The 25358-nt window shown below is 40.6% G+C and overlaps 2 protein-coding genes across 2 annotated transcripts in view; one reads left to right on the top strand and one right to left on the bottom strand.

Moving 5' to 3' along the window:
• Positions 1-25358, top strand: part of NSL1 (NSL1 component of MIS12 kinetochore complex) — a 53801-nt gene that overhangs the window by 16990 nt on the left and 11453 nt on the right. The gene's annotated exons all lie outside the window — the stretch shown is intronic.
• LOC128597238 (single-strand selective monofunctional uracil DNA glycosylase-like) lies at positions 7263-7691 on the bottom strand. The gene has a single exon (XM_053607452.1). The coding sequence runs from the start codon at positions 7689-7691 to the stop codon at positions 7263-7265; it is 429 nt and encodes a 142-aa protein (XP_053463427.1).

Below are 25358 nucleotides of genomic sequence, written 5' to 3' on the forward strand. Positions count from 1 at the left end.
CTTTACCCACTGAATAAGCACATTGCCTCTGCCAGTTTACCTGCTTTTTTGTATCTAGAATTTTAGTTCTATTGTTAAAAACCACAATTTAATAGTTCTTTTGTTTGTATCAACGATTAATTAAATTTAATCAAGTTTTCGAAATTCTGTAATTATCGTTTCTTGAACTTCATGCCTTTTTTCTGGGTTTACTTTTCTTGCTCAAGTGTTTTAGATACTTTAAGTAAAAGTCTCTGGCTGTTAAACTCTTTTATATAGTCTTTCATCCTTACCCTTGTATTTTGTTTAACTTTCATTCATCATATTGAATATATTAAGCCATTATTTCTGACACTTTTTTAATGGCTTTTTGAGAAACAATTCGCTTATACAGTGCACCATTTTAAAGTGTACAATTCAATAGATTTTAGTTTTATTCAGAATGATGCAACCTTACCATAATCAATTTTAGAACATTTTCAGTCCTCTCAAAAAGAAACCTAATGCCCCTTAGTCTCTGTCCTCTAACCTAGGCAAATATTACTCTACTTTGCCTCTGTAGACTTGACTATTCTAGACATTTCATTTAAATAGAATCATGTAAATCATTCAGTATGTGGTCCTTGGTGATTGGCTTCTTTAAATGTGCATGTTTTTTAAGGTTTATTTATGTTATAGTATGTATCAGTACATCATTTCTTTTTATTCAGAAGTACTCCATTGTGTGGCTAGACCATGATTTAGGTATTTAAGAGGATAAGATTAAGTTCTTTCTACTTTTGGGGCATTATGAATGATACTGCTATGAACATTCATGTATAAGTTATTGTATGGACATATGTTTTCAATTTATCTTGAGTATATATACCTGTAAATAGAATTGCCAGATCATATGGTAACTGTATTTTGCTTTTTGAGGAACAGCCAAACTTTTCTAAAGCAGCCGCACCATTTATACTCCCATCAGCAGTACATAAGAGTTCCAGTTCTTGCATGGTGCCTATGACTCAGAGGAGTAGGGTGCCGGCCCCATATGCTGGAGGTGGTGGGTTCAACCCAGCCCGGGCCAAAAGCAGCAAAAATAAATAAATAAATAAGGTTCCAATTCTGTACATCCTTACCAATTCTTGTTATAATCATTTTGATTTAGCCATCGTAGTAGGTGTGAAGTGGTGTCTCATTGTGATTTTGAACTACATTGTCTAATTACTAATGACGTTGAACATCTTTTCTTGTGCTTATTGGCCATTTATATATCCTCTTTGAAGAAGTATCTATTTAACTCCTTTGACTATTTTTTATTTTAGTATGTGTATTTGTCTTTTTATCATTGAGTTGTAATAGTTCTTTCTATATTTGGATGCTAGTTCCTTATCAGGTATATGATTTGCAAATTTTTTTCCATTCTCATTTAAAATAAATTTTTTATTGATCCATAATGTACATATTTATGGGGTACATATGAGTTTTTGATACATGCATGCAATGTGTGATGATCAAATCAGAGTATTTAGGATAGCTATCTCTTCAGGCATTTATCATTTCTTTGTGATGAGAACATTACAGATTTTCTAGCTATTTTGAAATATACAATATATTATATATACACTATGACATATTTTATACATTATATATACACTTAGTGTATACAAAATCATATGTATAAAATATACTTAGTATATATAATAGATATAATATATAATAGTATATATAGTATATACACTGTTATGTATACCATATACTATATATTGTGTATATAATACATACAATATATGATTATATATTTTCACTCCACTGTGCTGTCGAACAGTAGAATACTATCTAATTGTACAAGTATGTTTGCGCCCATTAGCTAACCTCTCTTCATCTCCTCCCCCTACACAGATCTTTCTCAGCTGCTGGTAACATTCTCATCTCTTCCTCCATGAAATCAAATTTTTTAGCTCCCACATATGAATGAGAATATGTAACATTTGTCTTTCTGTGCCTGGCTTATTTCATTCAACATGATAATCTCCACTTCCATCCATGTTGCTGCAAATGACAGGATTTTATTCTTTCTTATGACTGGATAGGATTCCATTGTGTATATATACTGTATTTTCTTTATACATTCATTCATTGATGGACACTTAGGTTGATTCCATGTCAGGCCTGTTGTGGATAGTGCTGCAGTAAACATGGGGGTGCAGGTGTCCCTTTGATATGATGGTTTCCTTTCCTTTGGATAAATGCCCAGGAGTGAGATTGATGGATTATATGGTAATTCTGGTTTTAGTTTTCTGAGAAACCTCATACTGTTTTCCATAATAGCTATACTTATTTACATTCCCACCAAAAGAGTTCCCTTTTTTTCACTTCCTGGCCAATCTTTGCTATTTTTTGTCTTTTTTTTTAATCTTTTTTTTTTGTAGAGACAGAGTCTCACTGTACCGCCCTCAGGTAGAGTGCCGTGGCGTCACACAGCTCACAGCAACCTCTAACTCTTGGGCTTACACGATTCTCTTGCCTAAGTCTCCCGAGCAGCTGGGACTACAGGCGTCCGCCACAACACCTGGCTATTTTTTTGTTGCAGTTTGGCTGGGGCTGGGTTTGAACCCGCCACCCTCGGCATATGGGGCCCGTGCCCTACTCACTGAGCCAAAGGCGCCGCCCTATTTTTTGTCTGTTTGATAATAACTGTTCTAACCAGGATAAGATGATATGTCATTGTGGTTTTTTCTTTTTTTTTTTCTGAGACAGAGTCTTACTATGTTGTAACATTTGGTAGAGTGCTGTAGCGTTGACAGCTCACAGCAACCTCAAACTCTTGGGCTTAAGCAATTCTCTTGCCTCAGCCTCCCAAGTAGCTGGGACTACAGACACCTGCCGCAGCACCCGGCTATTTTTTATTGCAGTTGTCATTGTTGTTTAGCTGGTCTGGGCCGGGTTCGAACCTGCCAACTTCTGTGTGTGTGGCTGGCACAGTAACCACTGTGCTACGGGCACTTAGCCCATTGTGGCTTTGATTTGCATTTTTCTGATGGTTCATGATGTTGAGAATTTTCTCACATACTTGTTGGCTATTTGTATGTCTTTTTAAAAATGTTCAGATTTTTGCCCTTTTTTTTAAATGGGATTTTTTGTTTGCTCTTGAATTGTTTGAATTTCTTGTATATTCTGGATATTAGTCCCTTGTCAGATAAATAATTTACAGATATTTTCTTCCATTCAACAGGTTGTCTCTTTACTCTGTTAACTGTTTCCTTTGCTGTACAGAAGCTTTTTAGCTTAATGTAAACCTATTTGTTTGATTTTGCTTTTGTTGCCTCTGCTTTTTTTTTTTTTTTTGTAGAGACAGAGTCTCACTTTATGGCCCTTGGTAGAGTGCTGTGGCCTCACACAGCTCACAGCAACCTCCAACTCCTGGCCTTAAGCGATTCTCTTGCCTCAGCCTCCTGAGTAGCTGGGACTACAAGCGCCCGCCACAACGCCCGGCTAGTTTTTTGGTTGCAGTTTGGCTGGGGCTGGGTTTGAACCCGCCACCCTCGGTATATGGGGCCAGCGCCTTACCCACTGAGCCACAGGCGCCGCCCTTGTTGCCTCTGCTTTTGAGGTTTTAGCCATAAAATCTTTGCCTAGACTAGTGGTTCTCAACCGGTGGGTCTCAACCCCTTTGTAACCATGAAAATATATCACTGCATTAGGAAGGTTGAGAACCACTGACCTATACCAATGTCATGGAGTGTTTCCCCTGTATTTCCATCTGGTAGTTTTATAGTTTAGGGTCTTATGTTTAAGTCCTTTATGCCACCTTGAATTGATTTTTTAATATGATGAGAGATAGGGGTCTAGTTTCATTCTTGTGTATATGGATATCCAATTTTCCCAGCACATTTATTGAAGAAGATCCTTTCTCCAATGTATGTTCTTGGTGCTTTTGTTGAAAATTAGTTGGCTAATTAGTAAATAGATGGATTTATTTCTAGGTGCTCTATTCTGTTCCACTGATTTGTGTGTATGTTTTTTTTTTTTTTTTTTTTTTAAATCAGCTTTATTTTATTATTATTTTTTTTTTTGGTGATTTTTTTGGCCAGGGCTGAGTTTGAACTCACCACCTCCAGCATATGGGACCGGCGCCCTACTCCTTGAGCCACAGGTGCCGCCCTGTGTGTATGTTTTTATACCAATATCATGCTGGGTTTTTTTTTTTTTTGTAGAGACAGAGTCTCACTGTACCGCCCTCGGTAGAGTGCCGTGGCGTCACACAGCTCACAGCAACCTCTAACTCTTGGGCTTACGCGATTCTCTTGCCTCAGCCTCCTACGCAGCTGGGACTACAGGCGCCCGCCACAACACCCGGCTATTTTTTTGTTGCAGTTTGGCCAGGGCTGGGTTTGAACCCGCCAGCCTCAGCATATGGGGCCAGCACCTACTCACTGAGCCATATTGCTTTGTAGTGTATTTTGAAGTCAGGTAGTGTAATGCCTTCAGTTTTATTCTTTTTGGTTGGTGTTACTCTTGTTATTTAGAGTTTTTTGTGGTTCCATGTGAATTTTAGCATTTTTAAAAATTTCAGTATACTAATGAAAAATATCATTAATATATTCATAGGAAGTAAAATTGTATCTGTAGATCTCTTTGAGTAGTCCTGTCATTTTATCAGTATTAATTCTTCCAGACCATAGCAAGAAAAGTCTTCTACTTGTTTGTTACCCTCTTCAGTTTCTTTCATTTGTATGTTGTTGTAGTTTTCTTTGTAGAGGTCTTTCACTTCCTTGGTTAAATCTATTCCTAAGTATTTTATTTTTATTTTTTGTAGCTATTATAAACAGGATTGTCTTCTTGATTTCTTTTTTGGCTAGTTCATTATTGGAGTGTAGAAATTCTAATGTTTTTTGTATATTGATTTTGTATCCTGCAACTTTACTGAATTTGTTTATCAGTTCTATGTTTTTTGATGGACTTTTTAGGTTTTTCTATATATACAATCATGTTGCCTGCAAAGAAGAACAATTTGACTTCCTTTTTTTTCTGATTTGGATGCCTTTTATTTCTTTTTCTTGCCTAGTTAGACTTCCTATACTATGGTTACTCTGGTTAGGGCTTCCAGCATTCCAGTGTTGTGCCGAATAGGAGTAGTGAGAATAGGGGTGACTGTGAGTTTGTTATATATGGCCTTTATTGTGTTGAACTACATTCCTTCTATGCTTAATTTGTTGAGAGTTTTTATCATGAAAGGATGTTGAATTTTAGCAAATGCTTTTTCAGCATCTATAGAGATGATCATAAGATTTTTGTTCTTCATTCTGTTGATGTGATATACCACATTTGTTGATTTGCATATAGTAAATACATTTTGAGCCATCCTTGCATCTCTAGGATGAATTCCACTTCATTGTGCTATATTATCTCTTTGATGTGTTGTTAGGTTTGGTTGAGGTTTTGTATTTTGTTGAGGTTTTCTTCATCCAAGTTAAACAGTGATATTGGTCTGTAGTTTTTTTTTTGGGGGGGGGTTGTTTTTTTAATAGTGTCTTTGATTATAGTATCAAGGTAATGCTGTTCTTGTAGAATGAGAGGAAAAATTCTTTTCTCTTCAAATTTTTGTAATAGTTTGAAAAGAATTGGTGTTAATTCTTCAGTTTGACAGGAAAGCCATCTAGTCCTGGGCTTTTCCTTGTCGGGAGACTTTTTATTGTTGATTCAGTTTCATTACATGTTACTGGTCTATTCAGGTTTTCTGGGTTTCTCCTGGTGTTCAGTCATGCTAGTTGCATGTATCCAGGAATTCATTGATTTCCTCTGGGTTTTCCAGTTTCTTGGGATATTATATGTGTTTATAATAGTCTGTGACGATCTTTTGTATTTCTGTGGTATCAAGTGTAATGTCTTGTTTTTTGTTTCTGATTTCATTTGGATCTTCTCTCTTTTTTTTTTCTTGGTTAGTCTAGCTAGGAATGTATCAGTTTTATTTAGGAGCTTTTAATGCTTAAACTGAAAAAATTGCAAGCTGTGTTTTCATAGTCACTGGTCCATGGTCCCATCTCTGACAGGGCAAGAATTTGTTCTTTACCATGGCCACAGGTGGAAGCCCTAACTCTCCCTAGCAAAGTCTTTAGATTGCAGAGGGGCTTCCCTTGTAGTGCTGTGCAGTAACTCCCAAACCAGAGGCAAGAATGCAAGAAGAGTATGTAATGAGCAGCCGTGTGCCAGGCCTGTGCAAGACGCTCACCAGTGTTATCTTGGTTAATCCTCACACCTACCCCAGGAGTAGGCATCCCCTACTTGTGAGGAGGAATCCTGAGGCTAACCAGTTGTCCATCAGGAAGTTCACAAGTCCATCAAAGCTGAGATGAAAATCCAGGTCTTATCAGGCCAGGCGCAGTGCAATTCCAGCACTTGGGAGGCCAAGGCGGGTGGATTGCCTGAGCTCACAAGACCAGCCTGAGCAAGAGTGAGACCCCGTCTCTAAAAAAAAAAAATAGCAGGGCGTTGTGGTGGGCGTCTGTAGTCCCAGCTACTTGGGAGGCTGAGGCAAAAGAATCGCTTAAGCCTTTGTGGTTGCTGTGAGCTATGATGTCATAGCACTCTACTGCGGGCGACAAAGCAAGACTGTCTCAAAATGAAAAAAGAAAAAAGAAAATCCAGGCGTTCCCATTCTACAACACTGAATTCTCCATCTGGTCCAGCCTTAGCTTCCCATAATCAGTTCCATCTTAATATCATGTCCTGTGCTTTGTCCTGACCCTGAGAGAAGGGGTCAGCAGTAGGACACTGTTCTGTAAGGATGGTAAGGATCTTGGCATGGTGTTTCCTCTGAAACAGCAAATATGATCTTAGAAGTCACTGTTCGGGTCACTCTCCACTGAATAGTTTCCCAAGGAAATGATGAGGTAGAGCAGTCTGCAAGTGCCACAAAGCCCCCCTTCTGATTCTCTGTGAAGTGAGATGCCACAAAGGGGCAATGCTCAAAGAGTGGTGAAAAAAAGCAGGGATCAGGAGGGTGAACTGGAGTAGTGTCAAAACTGCCACGGCAGGTTGGTAGACAGTCAACAGATGAGAGAGCATGTTTCCCAGCCACCAGGGAGCCCAAGAAGACCTTTTGGCTCTAGTCCAGGAGGTGTTTTGTCTTCTGCTTGCCCAAGAATGACCTGGAGACCTTGAACATGTCCTATGCCTGGCCCCAGGGGTTCTCATTTTGATAGCAGGGACAGCAAACCCAACTCATTCAGTCTCTCCTTGGCCACTGCCTCCCAGCCCTTGTTGGCCTGTGGGTTACGAGGAGAGGGGTGTAGCAGCCCCTACTCCTGGACCTCTGGCATTAGCCCTAAGAGAGCCCGCCGTGCCCGCTGCTCCGCCAGTCGCCCCACTCCCACCACCAGCCGCACCCCCAGCAGCTGCACCTGCCGGCAAAGGGCCACATCACAGATCCCAAGAAACTGTTCTCGCTTCTTGGCAGGCAGCTTGGCAGGGGTGAGGTTGCGCCCACTGGGAGTCAGGAATAGCAGAAGACACAGATTGTAGACAAAGCAGTGACAGAAGAAGACCTTGGGCTGTCCACAGGGGTTCTGGAAAAAGCCCCAGAATTGGGCACCGCTCATTTCTGACTGTGGGCTCTCCAGTCCTAGCACTGGTTGTTTAGGGTGCTCTTGGGAAGGGTCAGCACAGGACCCCAAATGCCCAACCAGTCCCAGACCATGCTCACTTCCCCAAAGGGCACCCCGGGCCATGCCAAAAGGTCCCGGGTTCATCCTCAGAAAGAGCACTTGCTTGGGGCCCTGGCAGTAACGAGTCACATAGCTGCGATGTGGCTCCCACACATACTCCACAGGATTGTAGATGATGCCCACTGGCTCTGAAAACTACAGGGCTCAGTTCAGCATTGAGCCGTAGCTGCTCCTGCGAGAAGCCCTCAGCCAAGCTTCAAGGGCAGGCTGAGGGCTCCATCGAGGCATTGAGACACTAGTAGTTCATGGAGGGCCACCGGTAGGAAAGCCTGGGGCACAGCCATGCGTTGTCATCTGGTCCAGCTCCCCATCTTGCTTTCGGTTCCTTTCCCCACCCCTTTGTTTATCTTTTCTAAAAACCAACTTTTTGTTTGGTTCATCCTTTGTATTGTTTTTTTTTTTGGATACAGGGTCTCACTTTGTTGCCCTCAATAGAGTGCTGTCCTGTCATAGCTCACAGCAACCTCAGACTCTTGGGCCCAAGTGATTCCCTAACCTCAGCCTCCTGAGTACCTAAAACTACAGGCCCCCACCACAACGCTCGGCTATTTTTAGTGACAGGGTCTTACTCTTGCTCAGGCTGGTTTCAAATTCATGAACTCAGGCAATCCACCTGCCTTGGCCTCCCAGAGTGCTAGGATTACAGGCATGAGCCACTGTACCTGGCCTGTATTGCTTTCTTAGTTCTATTTCATTTAGTTCTAGTTGGATCTTTATTATTTCTCTTCTATTAATTTTGGGTTTGGTTCATTCTTGGTTTTCTAGTTCCTTGAGGTGCATTATTTGATTTTTTTCTTTAAAGTTTTTCTACTTTTTTTTTTTTTTTATTGTTGGGGATTCATTGAGGGTACAATAAGCCAGGTTACACTGATTGCAATTGTTAGGTAAAGTCCCTCTTGCAATCATGTCTTACCCCCATAAAGCATGACACACACCAAGGCCCCACCCCCCTCCCTCCAAGTTTTTCTACTTTTTGATGTAGGTGTTTATTGCTATAAACTTGCCTTTTAATTCTGCTTTTGCTATAACCTGTACGTTTTGGTATGTTGTGTTTCTATGTTCACTATTTCAAGAAATATTTTAGGCCTTGCGTAGTGGCTCACACCTGTAATCCTAGCACTCTGGGAGGCCAAGGTGGGTGGATTGCTTAAACTCATGAGTTTGAGACCAACCTGAGCAAGAGCAAGACCCTGTCTTTACTAAAAATTAAAAACTGAGACAGAGGATCTCTTGAGCCCAAGAGTATGAGGTTGCTGTGAACTGTGACCCTATGGCACTCTACCCAGGGTGACAAAGTGAGCAAAGTGAGACTCTGTCTCCAAACAAACAAAAAAAGCAAAAGAAATATTTTAATTTCCTTCTTAATTTCGTACTGATGCAGTGGTTGTTCAGGAGCATATTGTTTAATTTCCTTGTATTTGCACAGGTTCCAAAGTTTTTATTGTTATTGATTTTTCGCTTTATTCTGTTATGGTCTGAGAAGATACTTCATATGATTTTGATTTTTTATATATTTATTTTTTATTTTTTGAGACAGAACCTCAAGCTGTCGCCCTGAGTAGAGTGCTGTGACATCACAGCTCACAGCAACCTCAAATCTCACCATGTTGAGTGTTTTCTTTAACAAATATGAAGTGACCATCCTTATCTTTCCTTTTGTTGTTTTAAAGCCTATTGTGTCTGCAAATAAAACTGTGACACCTGCTTTTTTCTGATTTCCATTTGCCTGAATTATAGATGACCATCCCTTCACCCTTAATCTATATTTATCTTTAAAGGTCAGATCAGATTCTTGTATGCAGCAGATATCTGGCCTGAGTTTTTGTATCTAATCAGTCAACCTGTGCCTCTGTAGAGGACAATTTAAGCCATTCACATTAATTGAGACTATTGATAAGCCTGGTAGTATTTGGGGTGTTGAGTTTTTCAAAAGTCAGGTGGACATTTTTAATCCTTTCGCCCCTGTGGAAGTTGAGATTTGATCAAAAGTTTTTGAGTGAGTTTACTTTGGTGGTAGAGCATTGTGCTGGTCATTGTGGAGGATGGGTCTGAGAATATCCTGGAGAACTGGTTTAGTTATGGCAAATTTCTTAAACATGTGAATGTCATTAAAGTATTTAAGTTCTCCATCACAAATGAAACTCAGTTTAGCTGGATACAGGATCCTGGGTTGAAAATTGTTTTGTTTTAGGAGGTTTAAGGTAGATGACCAACCTTTTCTGGCTTGAAAAGTTTCAGCAGAGAGATTGGCAGTCATTGTAATATTCTTTCCCTTGTAGGTTATGGTTTTCTTACGTCTGACTGCTTGCAGTATTTTCTCCTTCATATTAACTTTGGCAAAGTTAATTATAATGTGTTTGGGAGATGCTTTATTTGGATTGAGTCGTGCTGGGGTTCTGAAACTGTCTGCTATCTGAATTTCAGACTCTCTTGCCATGTTTGGGAAGTTCTCGATTATCTCTTGGAGTAGAGCATCTGGACCTTTCGAAGCAACCTCATCACCTTTAGGAATTCCTATAAGGTGAATGTTTGCTTGTTTTGAATTATCCCACAGCTCTCTGAGAGAATGATCCATTTTTGCTCTCCACTTCTCTTCCTCTTTGAGTATTTGGGAGTGTTCAAAAGCTTTGTCTTCAATGTCAGAAATTCTTTCTTCTGCCTGCTCCATTCTGTTACTGAGGGATTCTACTGTATATCTCAGATCTGTGAGGGCTGCAATTCTTGTCTCAATGCATCAAACTCTTTGTACTGTATTTCTCAGATCTCTGAGGGCTGCATTCTTGTCTCAATGCATCAAACTCTTTGGTGATTTTGTCTTTAAATTCATTGAATTCTTGAGACAACTTTTGGATTGTTCCTAGAATTTCTAATTCCAACTTTACTTCCATTCTGTTAATCTTATTTGCCATCCAAATTCTAAACTCGATTTCTGACTTCTCAGCCATTTGTGTATGGATGGGCTCTTCCGGTGTGGTTGCTTTGTTGTTCCATGGGGGAGTTGATCTACTCTGATTATTCATGTTGCCAGAGTTTTTCCACTGATTCCACCCCATGATTGTTTTTCACCATCTGTCTTGGTGAGCAGATAAGGTGAAATTACACTGTGGTCTCCTGGGATTGTGGTTAAACAGCCCTTTGCCAAATAGCTGGGACTGGTGACTTCAGCTTTTTCCCTACAGCTTTGCAAAGGACTGGTACAGTACTACAGCATGAGACTCTGGGGACCTGTATGGTGTGGTGGGACTAGGTGGCTCTGTCTTGTATTCAGCTGATCTCTGTACAATCCTAGTGAATCAGTGACTTTGGGTTGAAGTCTCAGCAGTGGAGAAATACAAGCAACTAAGACATCCCGCCGCCCCCACAGGTAACAACTGGAAGAGGAAAATCAAACCTTCCCACTACAATAGAACCAGTGTACCACCTTGGAGGGTCCTCGAGTGATTTGCCCAGTTCAAGAATTCCAAACCCATTGTCCCAGTCAGCACCAGCTCTCTAGTGGGAGAGTTCAAAAGGTCTCCAGCAACTAGATAGCAGGGGTCTACTGGCAGCTCAAGTGTGGCTCTCTCCACTGCTCCGTGGAGTCAGAAAGGCCCTCCCAGTAGAAGAGTTGGACCAAGGGGGCTGATTTCCCCACCTTGCACCTCCTTCACCACCAGTCTCTGGTAACCCCAGTCTCTGGTAGCCCCCTGCCCAGTCTCTGTGGCCCACTTCTGTCCAATAAGCAAATGTGCCAGGGCTTTGCGCCTGCCAGAGGCAAAGGAAAGTCAGTGCCTCCTCGGCCTGGCCACTACCCTCTGCCACCAGTCAACAGGGGGAGCTGAAGCCTGCCTGCCTCAGGTATTCAACGGCAACTGGGGAGCATTCCACCTGAGCTCAGTCCAAACCTGAGGATAACAAGACAACAAATGTTTTTCTCCCCCGCCACCGCACCTTTGCTCCCACCGCTGTACAGCTGTGGTATCCCTATAGGGCAAGGTCTGGCTCCTTCTGGTAGTCCTCAGAGTTGGGGAGGTGTCTCTCCAAAATTAGACCCCAGTGGGATAGCTCTATTAACACTGATGCTGGGTGGGAGGTTCCACTTGGGTTCCCGTGCCTCAGCAGTTCCCCGAGTCTCCACCCACTGCTGAGTTGCACTATCTAAGAGCCAGGCCAGACACCTTCCTTCCCCCTGTGCCTTTCTGTACTGTTACTGGATTCACAGATACAGCATAGCTGCGTTCTCACTGTCCGTGCAATGCCCAGTTCAAACAACTACAGACATTCTGGTCTCTGCAGGGGTTGGACTTTTAGACTTTCAGGCAAGGGGGGAAGGGTGGACTGGAAGTTCAAAGTGGCAGGGAAAATATTTGTCCAACCTTTCTGCCGGACAAGAGAATTCCAGGCTCATAGTAAGGAATCTCTGGAGGAGTCCCAGCTTCCAGAACTTGCTCCAGTGGGGTTAGAGAAGAGAACCTCAGTTCACCACTCACTAGTAGAGATCCCACGGGAGGCAAGCAACTGTCTTGGGGGAGGGAACAGACATGTGTCCTCTTTGGGATGAGTTCTGTACCTGAAATTTGTTTCCTTGGAGTTGCAGCTTGCCTCAGCAGAGAAGACGTGTAATTATCTCTCTTCTCTCAGCTTGGCTCCCACCCTTCAGCTTTGTTGGGTTCTTTCTGGCCGTTATCTCTCCCTCTGGACTGGAGCTTCTGTTGAAAGCTGGCTCCAGTCAGTCATCATCCCCCACTCCCCGTCATTCTTGTTGAATGTAAAAATTGGAGTTAGAGAAAATAGCCAACCCGAGGATTTAGCAAAACACAAGATACTTTGAAACAAAACGCACAAATAAAAAAGCAACCAGACACACAAACAGATGCACAATCAAAAACAAACAAAAGAACAAAAATCCCCACCCCCAAAAGAAAAACTTAAATATCCTGATGTAAGTACTGTCAGCAACCGTAAGAAGGGAAGAAGAGAAAAAAAAATTAATAATTTTTAAGAAATTTTAACCAACGCCTACAAGAAAGAAAAAAGGAAAAAACGCAAAAAAGCAAAAGGAAGAAGCAAAGAAAAAAGAACAAAAGGCACCATCAACAAAAATATTCATATATAGATATAAATATATGTATAAACATATATGCGGTAGGGATCAACTTAAGTAGGAATATATTTATGTTGCAATATACCGTCTGGACACCAGGTGGTGCCATGAGTGGTTCCTAGCCTTATACCTGATTCCCAGCTTACATTTTTCTTGGTGGTTGCCTGGCTATCTGCTTGGAATTTAGACTCTGCCTAACTGTTGATTTCACGGATGTCAAAAATACCTTCACAGGCAAGTTTCACAAATTATCCCTGCAACAGTTTCCGTGAAGCGCGGGATGTCTGGGCCTGTTTCGAGTGCATGATGACTGCCTGTAGGTGAGACTCAAATTGGCCACACCTGTCCCGCACAGAAAGGTGCCTGTGACAACCACCATCTCCCAAATTTTAAAACAATGTCCACTTCCTATCTGGGATCTTTCGTGTCTAAGTGTCTCTCCAGCAGCCAAACTGTGGTGGTGCTGCTCAAGACGGCACCCCACTCTGGTTGGCAGTCCACACTTCACCAATCTTTCTACACAACACCTAGTTTCCCCACAAACTGGGAATTGTAATCCTCCATGAGGGGAGCTGGTTGCTGCTGCTACAGCCACAGCACAGAAACTTTCCTGGTAGTCTCTGCATCTCTGGATTACACTCCAAGTCCAGTAATCCGCCACTTTGCTGTACACCCCGAACTGCCACTCCATACCAATATTCCATGCTGGGAATGATTTAGCTCACTCGCTCTCACCTGTTGTTCTGGGAAAGCTGAGCTAAACATGTCTCATCTGCCATCATGCTCCGTCTCTCCTGTCTAGTTCATTTTATTTTATTTTATTTTATTTTATTATTTATTTTTTTTTTTTGTAGAGACAGAGTCTCACTGTACCGCCCTCGGGTAGAGTGCCGTGGCGTCACACGGCTCACAGCAACCTCTAACTCTTGGGCTTACGCGATTCTCTTGCCTCAGCCTCCCGAGCAGCTGGGACTACAGGCGCCCGCCACAACGCCCGGCTATTTTTTTGTTGCAGTTTGGCCGGGGCTGGGTTTGAACCCGCCACCCTCGGCATATGGGGCCGGCGCCCTACTCACTGAGCCACAGGCGCCGCCCTGTCTAGTTCATTTTAATGATACCTGTATCAAATGTCTCATTCAGATCATGGGGTTGTTTTTTTTTTTTTTTGAGACAGAGTCTCACTTGGTCATCCTTGGTAGAGTGCCCTGGCTTCTTAGATCACAGCAACTTCAAACTCTTGGGTTCAAGTGATCCTCTTGCCTCAGCCACCCAAGTAGCTGGGATTACAGGTGCCAACCACAACACCCAGCTATTTTTTTAGAGATGGGGTCTCACTTTGGCTCGGGGGGTGGGGCGTCTCAAACCCATGAGCTCAGACAATCCACCCACCTCAGCCTCCCAAGTGCCGGGATTATAGTTATGAGCCACTGTGCCCAGCAGATCATGATTCTTTTTCAGATTTCTTTGTGGTGTTTATATGTCTTCTCTTGTATCTCATTGATCTTTAATAAAATTATTTTAATTTTTTATCAAATTTATCAAAAAATTAATTTTTCTCAGGTATTTCATAGTTTTCTTTTTTATTGGAAACTTGCTGGAAAATTACTGTGTTCTTTTCTAGGTGTCATACTTCCTTGCTTTTTCATGTTTCTTGTGTTTTTATGTTGATAATCTGTGTATTTGGTGAAACAGTTGTTTGTTCTAATCTTTTTGATTTGCTTTTATTGGGAAAGACTTTTTCCTGTAGATGTATCTGTAGTGTTGGTTGGGTAGGGCACTTTAGATTTTATTCTGGGTTCATACAGTAACATATGATTTCTTTGGCTAGAATCAGTGTCAGAGGTGTCAATGATTTTGTGATTATTGGTGGCAGTAGTGACACTTTGCTGGGGTCAGGGACTACATGCAGGCCAGTTTCTGGGCTCCATTAGTGGTGGTGCCAGACTGACTGCACTCTTCCTTGGTGCGCCCAGGCACACCAATTCTTGAATCTCTAGATGGCTTGCTCAGGTGCTGGCAGTGACGGAATTGGTCTGGGTGGGTGGGCCCTTCCGTCCCTTGGCAGTATGTATGGTGTCAGCGATGGCAGTAGCAGTGATAGGTCAGCCCTCAGGCTGCCAGGCAGAATGCACCATGCCAGCTGTGGCAGCAGTGGGCTGGACTGGTTAGTGCCCTGGCTCCCACGTAGCATATGCAGGTGAGTCCTGGCAGTGGTGGCATTGGCAGGCTGGACAGGCCCATCCTTAGGCCTTGGGAAGGAGTGCATGAATGTTGGCAATGGTGGTAGACAAGGGATGAGATCCTTCAGTCCCTGGATGGTGTGCTCAGGTACTGCCTGTGGGAGGGCTGGACCTATCAGCAGGCATCCTGATGGTTGTGTGCATATATCCACAGTTACAGACTATATGACTGGATTTCCAGGCCCCTAGACAGCACATTTGGGCTGATTTAGTGTAGGGGACTGGGGTGATATCAGGCAAGGTAGGCTTTTCCTCAGGCCCCCTTATTAGTGTACATTGTCTGTGGTGGGCAGGGCAAGGCTATTTCCAGGCCCTCAGACAGCATGTTTGAGCACCAGTGGAAGGTGGGCTGGACCTGTTATTGGGCCCCTGATGGTGTGTGCATCTACTAGAAGGTAGCTGGTAGGGTAGGTTGATCTTCAGGCCCATAGCGTGACTAGGTGCTGGTGATGGACGGTATAGATCTTTTGTCAGGCCTCCTGATGGTATATGCTACCTATTGCAACAGATAGGGTAGGGTGATTATCAGGTCCCTGGGACAGTAATCTGGGCAGGCCAGTCCCAGGCACACTGAAGATGTGTGCCATGAGTGGTGGCCCTGCTACTGGGTGGGCGTAGGGTTGATGTTAGTGGCAGCAGGCCTAGGCAGGTGGCTCTCAGGCTTTGGGGAGCACATGCTTTGGCTTCCTCTGTCTTGGGGGAAGCCTCTCCAGTACACTATACCACCTGGATATAGGACACTGTGTGGGTTAGAGATCTGGGGACTTGATCACACCACCGGATTTAACTGGTACCATGCCACTGCAGCCCTACAGGTGGATGTGGGGGGATGTTACTGGGGCTCCAGGAATGTGGAGATGCAGGGGCTGTTGGGCCACAGGGCAGGACACAATCTAATGGGGGTTGAACTCTCAAAATAACACCATGCTGCAGCTTCTTGGTTCTTGGCGGTGGGGTGGGCACGGTGTGTGGGACCTAGCATGAATTACCTTTCTGGAACTATCATTATAGTACCTCCAATGGCTAGGATTGCAGGAGTCTGCTGTGGGGATATGAACTGGTAGGGATCTCTTTATTACCTTTTTCCTGCACCAGGGAGCCTCTCCTGGCTCCCAACTGACCCAGCCAGGCCAGCTGACTCACTTCCCTTTTCTACTATCCCCCAGATATTCCTTGTCACTGCCCTTCTGAATTCGAGTGCTCTTTCTTAGACGCTATATTTGATACGTAATTATCTATTCACTGTTTTAGTTCTTCTTTATGGAGGAGGCAAGTGCTGGGTGCCTTTAGTCAGCCATCTTGAAGCCCTCTTCCCATTCTCGCTATCTTAATGGTGTTTGTTGAAATGAAACACAGAAGTTTAAAATTTGACAAAGATCACTTTGTCTATGTTTTTCCTTCAGTTGCTTGTGGTTTTACAGTCATGTCTTAGAAACCATTATCTAATATGAAGTATAAAGATCTATGCTTACACTTTCTCCTAAGAGTTATTATAGTTTCGGGTCTTACATTTAGGACTTTGATCCATATTTTGTTAATCCACTCATGAATTGATGGGCATTTAGGTTGAGTCCCTATTTTTGCAATTGTGAATTGTGCTGCAATTAATATTAGAGTGCAAGTGTCTTTTTGATAAAGAGAGTTCATTTGGGTATATATATGTACTCAGTAGTGAGATTGCTGGATCAAATTGTAAGTCAATTTTTAGTTTTGTGAGGATTTCTCATACTGTTTTCCATAGAGGTTGTACTAATTTGCATTCCCACCAACTGTATGAGTGTTCCTTTCTCTTTGCATCCACACCAGCCTGTATTGTTTTTGGACTTTTAATAAAGGTCAGTCTGACCAAGTAAGGTGATACCTCAATGTGGTTTTAATTTACATTTCCCTGATGATTAGTGACATTGAGCATTTTTTCATCTGTTTATTGGCCATGCCATCTGTATATCTTCTTTTGAAAAGCTTCTGTTCATGTCTTTTCCCTACTTTCTAATGAAGTTTTTTGATTTTTTTCTTGCAAATTTGCCAGAGTTCTTTGTAGAGTCTAGTTATTAGACCTTTATCAGATGTATAGCTTATGAATATTTTTTTCCATTGTGTAGGTTGTCTATTTGCTCTGTTAATTTACTTTTTTGGCTATGCGGCAGCTTTTTACTTTAATCAAGTTCTTTTATTTATTTATTTATTTTTATTTTTTATTTTCTTTGCTGTTCCTGTGGTTGCCAGTGGGAACTCTTCATAAATTCTTTGCCTAGGCTGATATCTGGAAGAATTTTTCCAACATTCTCTTCCAGAATTCTTATGGTTTTATGCCTTACATTTAAGTCCTTTATCCATCTTGAATTAAATTTTGTAAATAGTGAAAGATATGGATATTCTTTCATTCTTCTGCATGTAACTATCCAATTTTCCCAGTAGCATTTACTAAATAGGGATCATTTTCCCCAGTGTATATTGTTGTCTGTTTTGTCAAAAATGTGGATTTTTTTTTGTTTGTTTTGAGACAGAGTCTCATTTTGTTGCCCTCAGTAGAGTGCTGTAGTGTCACAACTCACAGCAACCTCAAACTCTTGGGCTTAAGCAATTCTCTTGCCTCAGCCTCCCAAGGAGCTAGGACTACAGGCGCTCACCACAATGCCCGGCTATTTGGGGGTTGTAGTTGTTATTGTTGTTTGGCAGGCCCAGGCTGGGTTCAAACCCTCCAGCTCTGGTGTATGTAGCTGGCGCTCTAGCTGCTGAGCTATAGGTGCTGAGCCTGTGCATGGTTTTATATCCAGGTTTTCTGTTTTGCTCCATTAGTCCGTGTCTCTATTTTTATTCCAATCCCATGCTGATTTAGTTACTATAGCCTTGTACTGTTTGAAGCCAATTTGTTCCTTTTGCTTAAGAGTGCTTTGGGAATTTGGGCTCTTTCCTGTTTCCACATGAAGTGTAGAATTATTTTCTGTAGATCTGTGAAATATGATATTGGTATTTTGATAGAGATTGCATCGATCTGTAAATCACTTTGAGTAGAATGGACATTTTAACAACGTTGATTCTACCAATCCATGAACATGGTATGTTTTTCTACTTGCTTGTACACTATTTCCTTCCTCAGTGTTTTGTAGTTCTCTTTGTAGAGATCTTTCGCCTCAGTTAAGTATAGTCCTAGGTTTTTGTATTTTTTTTTTTTTTTTTGTAGCAATTGTGCGTGGCATTGAGGCTTTGATTTGCAGCTCAGCTTGACCATTACTGGTGTATAAGAACATTACTGATTTGTGTGCATTGATTTTATAACCTGAGATTTTGTTGAATTTATCAGTTCCAGGAATCTTTGAGCTTTTCTAGTATAAGATCATATCATCTGCAAAAAGGTTTTGACATCTTCCTTCCCTATTTGGATACCCTTAATTTGCATTTTCTTGCCTAATTTCTCTGGCTAGAACTAGCACTACATTGAATAGAGAGGCAACAGTGTATATCCTTGTCTTCTAGTTCTTAGAATGATTTCAACTTTTTCCCATTCATCATGACACTGGCTGTGGGTTTGTTTATGGTTTTTATAATTTTGAGATATGTTCCTTCTGTGCCTCGTTTGTTGAGAGTTTTTATTATAAAAAGGTGCTGTATTTGTTGAATGCTTTTTCTGTATCTATTGAGATGGTTATCTGGTCTTTTTCTTCTGTTTATGTGATGGATCACATTTATTGATTTAGTATGTTTAACACATCCTTGTATCCCTAAGATAAAACCCACTTGGTCATGGTGGATATTTTTTTGATATACTATTGAATTATTCATTAGTATCTTATTGAGGATTTTTGCGTCTATAATCATAAGGGATATTGGTCTGTAGTTTTTTGTTGTTGTTGTTGTTGTTCTTGTGGTCTTTCTAGGCTTTGGTATCAAGGTGATACTAGCTTTATAAAATGAATTGGGGAGGATTCCATGCTTCTTGATGTTATGGAATAATTTCTGCAGAAGGGGTACTAATTTTCCTTTGTAGGCCTGATAAAATTTGGCTGTGAATCCATCTTGTCCAGGGCTTTTTTTGTTGGAAGATTTTTTTTTTTTTTTTAAACAGACTCTCACTATGTCACCCTCCATAAGTGTTGTGGCGTCAGAGCTCACAGCAACCTCAAACTTTTGGGCTTACATGATTCTCTTGCCTCAGCCTCCCAAGTAGCTGGGTCTACAGGCGCCCGCCACAATGCCTGGCTATTCTCTTGTTGCAGTTGTTGTTGTTTAGCAGGCCCAGGCCATGTTCAAACCTGCCAGCCTGGGTGTTATGTGACTGGCGCCCTACCCACTGAGCTACATGCGGTACCTGGAAGATTTTTTTTTAATTGCTACTTCGATGTTATTACTTGTCTGTTCAGAAGTTCTATTTTTTTCCTGACTGAGTCTTGGGAGGTTGTGTATTTCCAGAAATTTGTCCATTTCTTCTGTGTTTTCAAGTTTATGTGCATAAAGATTTTCATAGTATTCACAGATGGTATTTTGTATGTCTGTGGTATCAGTTGTCATGTCTCCTTTTTCATTTCTAATTATTTGAGTACTTTCTCTTCTGTTCTTCATTAATCTTGCAAGAGGTCTATTAATTTTATCTTTTTGAAGAACTAACTTTCTTTTTGTTGATCTTAGATATAATTTTCTTGTTTTTTTGTTTAGTTCTACTCTGAGCTTAGTTATTTCTTTTCTTCTGCTGGCTTTGGGCTTGGTTTTTCTCTTTTCTAGCTCTTTGAGACATGTCATTGCATTCTTAATTTGTAGTCTTTTTTTTTTTTTGAGACAGAGTCTTATTAGGTCACTCGGTAGAATGCCGTGGTGTCACAGCTCACAGCAACCTCAAACTCTTGGGCTTAAGCGATTCTCTTGCCTCAGCCTCCCAAGTAGCTGGGTCTACAGGTGCCTGCCATAATGCCTGGCTATTCTCTTGTTGCACTTGTTGTTCTTTAGCTGGCCTGGACTGGGTTCAAGCCCGCCATGTTCAATGCATGTGGCTGGCACCGTAATGTGCTACAGGTGCTGAGCCAATTTGTAGTCTTTCTATCTTTTTGTCATAGGTATTTAAGGCTATATATGAATTTTCTCCTTAGCACTGCTTTTTGCTGTATCCCACAGATCAGTGGTTCTCAATCTGTGGGTCATGACCCCTTTGTAACAATGAAAATACTTCCTGCACATCAGATATTTGCATTACGATTCATAACATAGCAAAATTACAGTTATGAAGTAGCAATGAAAATAATTTTATGTTTGAGGGTCACCACAACATGAGGAACCGTATTAAAGGGTCGCGGCATTAGGAAGGTTGAGAACCATTGCCATAGATGTTGATAGCTTATGTCCTTTTTGTCATTCATTTTGAGGAATCTAGCTTTATCTATTTATTTGTATGCAAGTAGGTAGGAACAGAGAGTTTGAGTTGTTTACTTATATAAATATTACACAATACACTTTATTCTGTCACCTTTTTTCCCCACTCAACAATGTAACATATAGTTCACCTTCACAGTTTCCATTGGTAATTTTTTTATGCTTATCTGCACATGGAGAAGCAATTTTATTTAAATAGGATTTTTTTTTTTTTTTTGGGAGTTTATATATTTATTTATTTGCCAGAAGACAGTTTTTATGGTTTTATTTAAACACAAATAGAATGTGCCCATGAGCTGTCTATTCATTTCCTTCGCTGCGCAGCCTGGCATTGGGATTGGAGACTCGGATGGCCAGCTGGGCTGCTCTTCCCGCAGTAGCTTTGTTAAATAGGATTTTTATGGGGCTTGTTTGTTTTGCTTGCTTCCTCTTCTCCCATATTTTATCATTTGCATATATATATTTAATCTGAGGGTGCCCATCTAGCAAATCTTTAACCTAATCCTTCAATTTTGCTTCTTTATTATTTCTTCTGTTTTCATATTATTCCTATTTTTATTTTATAACTTTTTTTGGTAATATCTGTTATGATTTTCTTTAGCTATTGGAAGTTCTCAAACATTTTAAAGTTATTTTCAGATTGTTCTGATTTAATTTCATCTGTATATAAGTTCCTGTCCGTAACATATTGGCTGTCTTTCATGATTTTCATTTCTTTTTCTTTTCTTTTTTTTTTTTTTTGAGACATTCTTGTTTGTCACCCTCGGTAGAGTGCCCTGGCATCACAGTTCACAGCAGCCTAAAACTCTTGGACTCAAGTGATTCTCTTGCCTCAGTCTCCCGAATGCTAGGCTATTTTTAGAGACAGGGTCTCGCTCTTACCTGTGAACTCTCAGGCAATCTACCCACCTCATTCTCCCAGAGTGCCAGGATTACTGGCGTGAGCCACCATGCCAGACCATGATTTTCATTTCTTTTTTTTTTTTTGATTTTCATTTCTTAATGCGTTTTACCTTCTGCTCGTAAGTGCTTCTTGACTAGATTTTTTTCATGTGCTTATTTTCCTATGCTGCTTTTACTCTTCCACTTTAGTAGTTTTGTGGCTGCCTTCCACCCAGGCCTCAAACAATCCCAGAACAGAAGCTTATCTTAAATTGGCAGCAGAGGACCCCTATCCCACTGTAATATTTGAGATTGTGGATCTAGCTACAAAGTCAGCAGATAGCTTGGTCCAGGCCACGCTTTGAGGCATTATCTGCTTCCCGTCATTTTTGGTGTACTTTTAAGTAAGCTCCAATTCCTAGTAGTGGTTAATGGCAGTTTTTTTCTGCCTCCTTTTCAAAGTAGAAAAACTCCATCTCGGCCCTTGGTTTGAAACAGTGAAGCTGACTCTCCATTTCCTGTTCCTTTGGGGTACCTTTGGAGGCAAAGATACTCTGGAGGCAAATTCTTAGCTACTTCTGCCTACCAGCCTAACTTATATTTTTTTCTCTTATACTTTTGTCATTTTAATTTTCTAAATGTATTCGTTGATGCTTAGAAGTTTTGTGAACTTCTAAGACCAATTTGACTAAAAGTCTAGGATACTTTTAAAAACATAAATACATTTTTATTCTTAAAATCCTAAAATCTTCCAGTTTTTTAATATCATAAATTTTAAACTTCTTAGTATTCCCTCACATGATCTAGCTCCTACCTACCTCTCCAAATTCATTTCAGACACTTTCCTTTGTGCTGTAGACCCCCATCATCCATCTTTCAGTTCTCTGAAACTGCCTCACTTTCATACATGTTTCTTCCACTCCCTTCTAAGGTTTACATCTTCCCAGTTTTTCTTTCTCATTTAAATGCTAAGATCTTCCCTAATTTCCCTAAAGTAGACTGTCCCTAATTCTTTATCATATAGACACCTGTTTATTTCCTTAATAGTATTTATTATAATAATTTTTGTTTGTGACTATTACCCATTTAGTCATGTATACTGAATGTCTACTATATGACAGTTGTCAGTGTCGAGACTGTAATTAATGAAGCACCCAAAGTCCTTGCTCTATGAAGCTTACGTTCTAGTGGGAGGAGAAAAGTAATAAATATAAAAATAAATTAGTAATAGTGCTAGGGTGATGTGTTTGGGTGATGGGAAACAACTTTCTGGTGTAGAACAGGAAGGACTTTATTGGGTGATGATGATCAGAAGGAAGAACTTTCCAAGCAGTCGAAGAGGTAGAACAAAGTTCTTAAGAATGAGCTTGAGTGTTCATGAAATAAAAGCCCAAGGGGCTCTAGTGGAGTGAATAGAAGTAAAGAGCACTGCAGGATCAGATCAGAGACTTGGCTGAAGCCAGATAATATGAGCTAGAGTCAGTAGTCTGAAAGTGTGCCTTAAGAGAGATACAGCATGGTACTGAAGGAGGGAGTGGGTGCAAATGATTATGCCTACCAAGCAGATGGGTTCAACAGGTTTCTAGCAAAGTCCTAGCAAAGGGTTATCTTTCAGAAAATCATAAATCACTGCTTAGTTTTGGTTTTGTTTTTGCCAGGGATGCTGCTTTCCAATTCATGCTTCTAATTCATGGCTTTAATTACTTCTTTAGAAACCAGTACAAGCCACACATCTGTGCTGTGCGTGCTTGCTTGCTCATACTTGTAAAATACATGGGAAATGGAAAGGAAGCACTCATTTAATGGTTTGTTGTTGTTTGCTGAATTTCTGAATCTGGGTAGCCTTTTGGAAGTTCGAGTTCATGTTTCCTAGTTTAGTCAATGCAGTGACCTGAAAGCAAAACTAAGTTGATTACTCAATCTTTCATTTCCACTTTTTTGTTTCCCTATGTTTTAGAAGCAAGTGCCTAGGGAAGGCATTGTTCTTAAGGGTGCTTAACTTCCACATTTTTAGGGGCAAACTTTTTTTTTGTTTAAATATCCTTGCAACAGATATACTGATTAGCTCCCTACCAATAAGATATGCTTCTCATTTGCCAGTTATAACCTTTTATAATCCTATTAGCATAACTAATAATTGCTTCCATATTGACTTTTTTTTTTAAAGTCCTTTGAAATTAATTGAAGAGACTCCCTTTTCACCCTGTCCTTCACTAAACATGTAGTGATGGCAAGGAGCTATTTTAAGTTTCTTTACAGTAAACTCAATGAAACTTCCAGTTTTTTTGCTGACTCTACAAGCAAAGAACTCTGAGGCAGTTCCTCTTCTTTCCTAATAATGCTAACTTGTTTACACCACTGCCATGGTATATAGCAGGGCTGTTCAACCTGCAGCCCATGGGCCATGTGCAGATTATTTGAGGATTATTTTATCTGTAGTGTCAGACATTGTGAAAAACATGCATGGACCTTTTCTTTTGCTCATCCCCCTTTATTAGTGTTCGTGTATTTAATGTGTGGCCCACAACTCTTACTCTTCCAATGTGTGGCAGAAAAGAAAAATGGTTGGACACCCATGAACAGGTAGCCACTCACAGATGGTTAAGTTTTAAAAATCCTATTAAAGTCTGAGCTTTGGAATTTGAAATGCATTTCCCAGTGGAAAAAAAATGTATAAATAGTACTAAAAATCAGTAAGTTTCTAGGCTACCTTTTGAAGGCCTATTTAACCTACAGTATAGCTGAAATACTACGTGTTTGTAATGGAAAATTGTATTTCAGATACATTATTAGTTCCACTACGTGACGTTTAAGTAGGATTTTACAGAGAATAACTTGTATTCTTCAATGCCATTGTTTGTGGTGGGAGAGTAAATAGTAGTGCCCTGAGGCTCTCAGAGGAGGCACCGAGAGTGCTTCTGGAGAAAGCCCATCCCTCAGTGTGGCATGGGCCAGTCATCTGCCTGTCAGACATTCTTAAGTCAGATATTTGTGTATCAGAAGTTTCTGTAATGCTCTTACTAGTTAGAAAATTTGAAAAAATCATTTAGAATAATCTTGAGGGAGTGAAAAGTTTATATATTTTTAAATTTCCTAAACAGATGGTATTGTTGGAAAGTGCCTTTTTGATGGCAATTATAAATATCATATTCACATATTTGGTGATCATTTTTATTGTTTTTCTCTACTTTTTTTTTCTTTCCTTTTTGTTTTTTCCAGTGGAGATAGGGTCTCACTGTTGTCCGTACTGGAGTATAATTGATTGAACTCCTGAGCTTAAGAAATCCTCTTGCCTCAGTCTTTGGAGTAGTTGGGACTATTGGCTTATAGGTGGGTGTCATCATACCTAGCTAATTTGTCTTTAAAAAAAGACTTTCTTTGCTTTTATTACGAAAACTATTGATGCTACTTAGTTTTAAATGAAAGGGCTTAATTCACTTAATTGAAAAAAAGGTACTGCAAAATTAATAGTTAAAACATTTAATTCTAGAGTCATTCTATTTTTAATTCTTTACCAGGCATAATTATTTTTATTTCAAGAGGTTTTCATTATGTTGGAGCTAATTCTTGACCATTTGTTAACAAGTATAATTATTATGACGGTATAATTTTTATTTTTTTATTTTTTTGAGACAGAGTCTCACTATGTCACCCTTGGTACAGTACCGTGGTGTCACAGCTCACACCAACCTCAAACTCTTGGGCTTAAGCAGTTCTCTTGCCTCAGCCTCCCAAGGAGCTGGTACTACAGGTACCTGCCACAATACCTGGCTATTTTTAGAGACAGGGTCTCCCTGTGGCTCAGGCTGGTCTTAAACTCGTGAGTTCAGACAATACACCCAACTTGGCCTTCCAGAGTACTGCGATTACAGGCGTGAGCTACCATGCTGGGCCATGAGGTATAATTATTAACAGGATTATAATTACTGGCAAAGTGATATTTTAGAAAGTTACATATAGAACATAGAAGAGTGGGGTACTTTGGATTGTAGGAGATATGAGTTCTATTCAAGTCTAGAAACATTTTTCTGTTTGTTTCTTTATCTGTAAAAGGAAGCTGAGGAAACCTACTTGCCTCACAATGTTGTTAAAATTACATGAGAT

Source organism: Nycticebus coucang, chromosome 10, assembly GCF_027406575.1.
Source record: "Nycticebus coucang isolate mNycCou1 chromosome 10, mNycCou1.pri, whole genome shotgun sequence".
Taxonomy (NCBI): domain Eukaryota; kingdom Metazoa; phylum Chordata; class Mammalia; order Primates; family Lorisidae; genus Nycticebus; species Nycticebus coucang.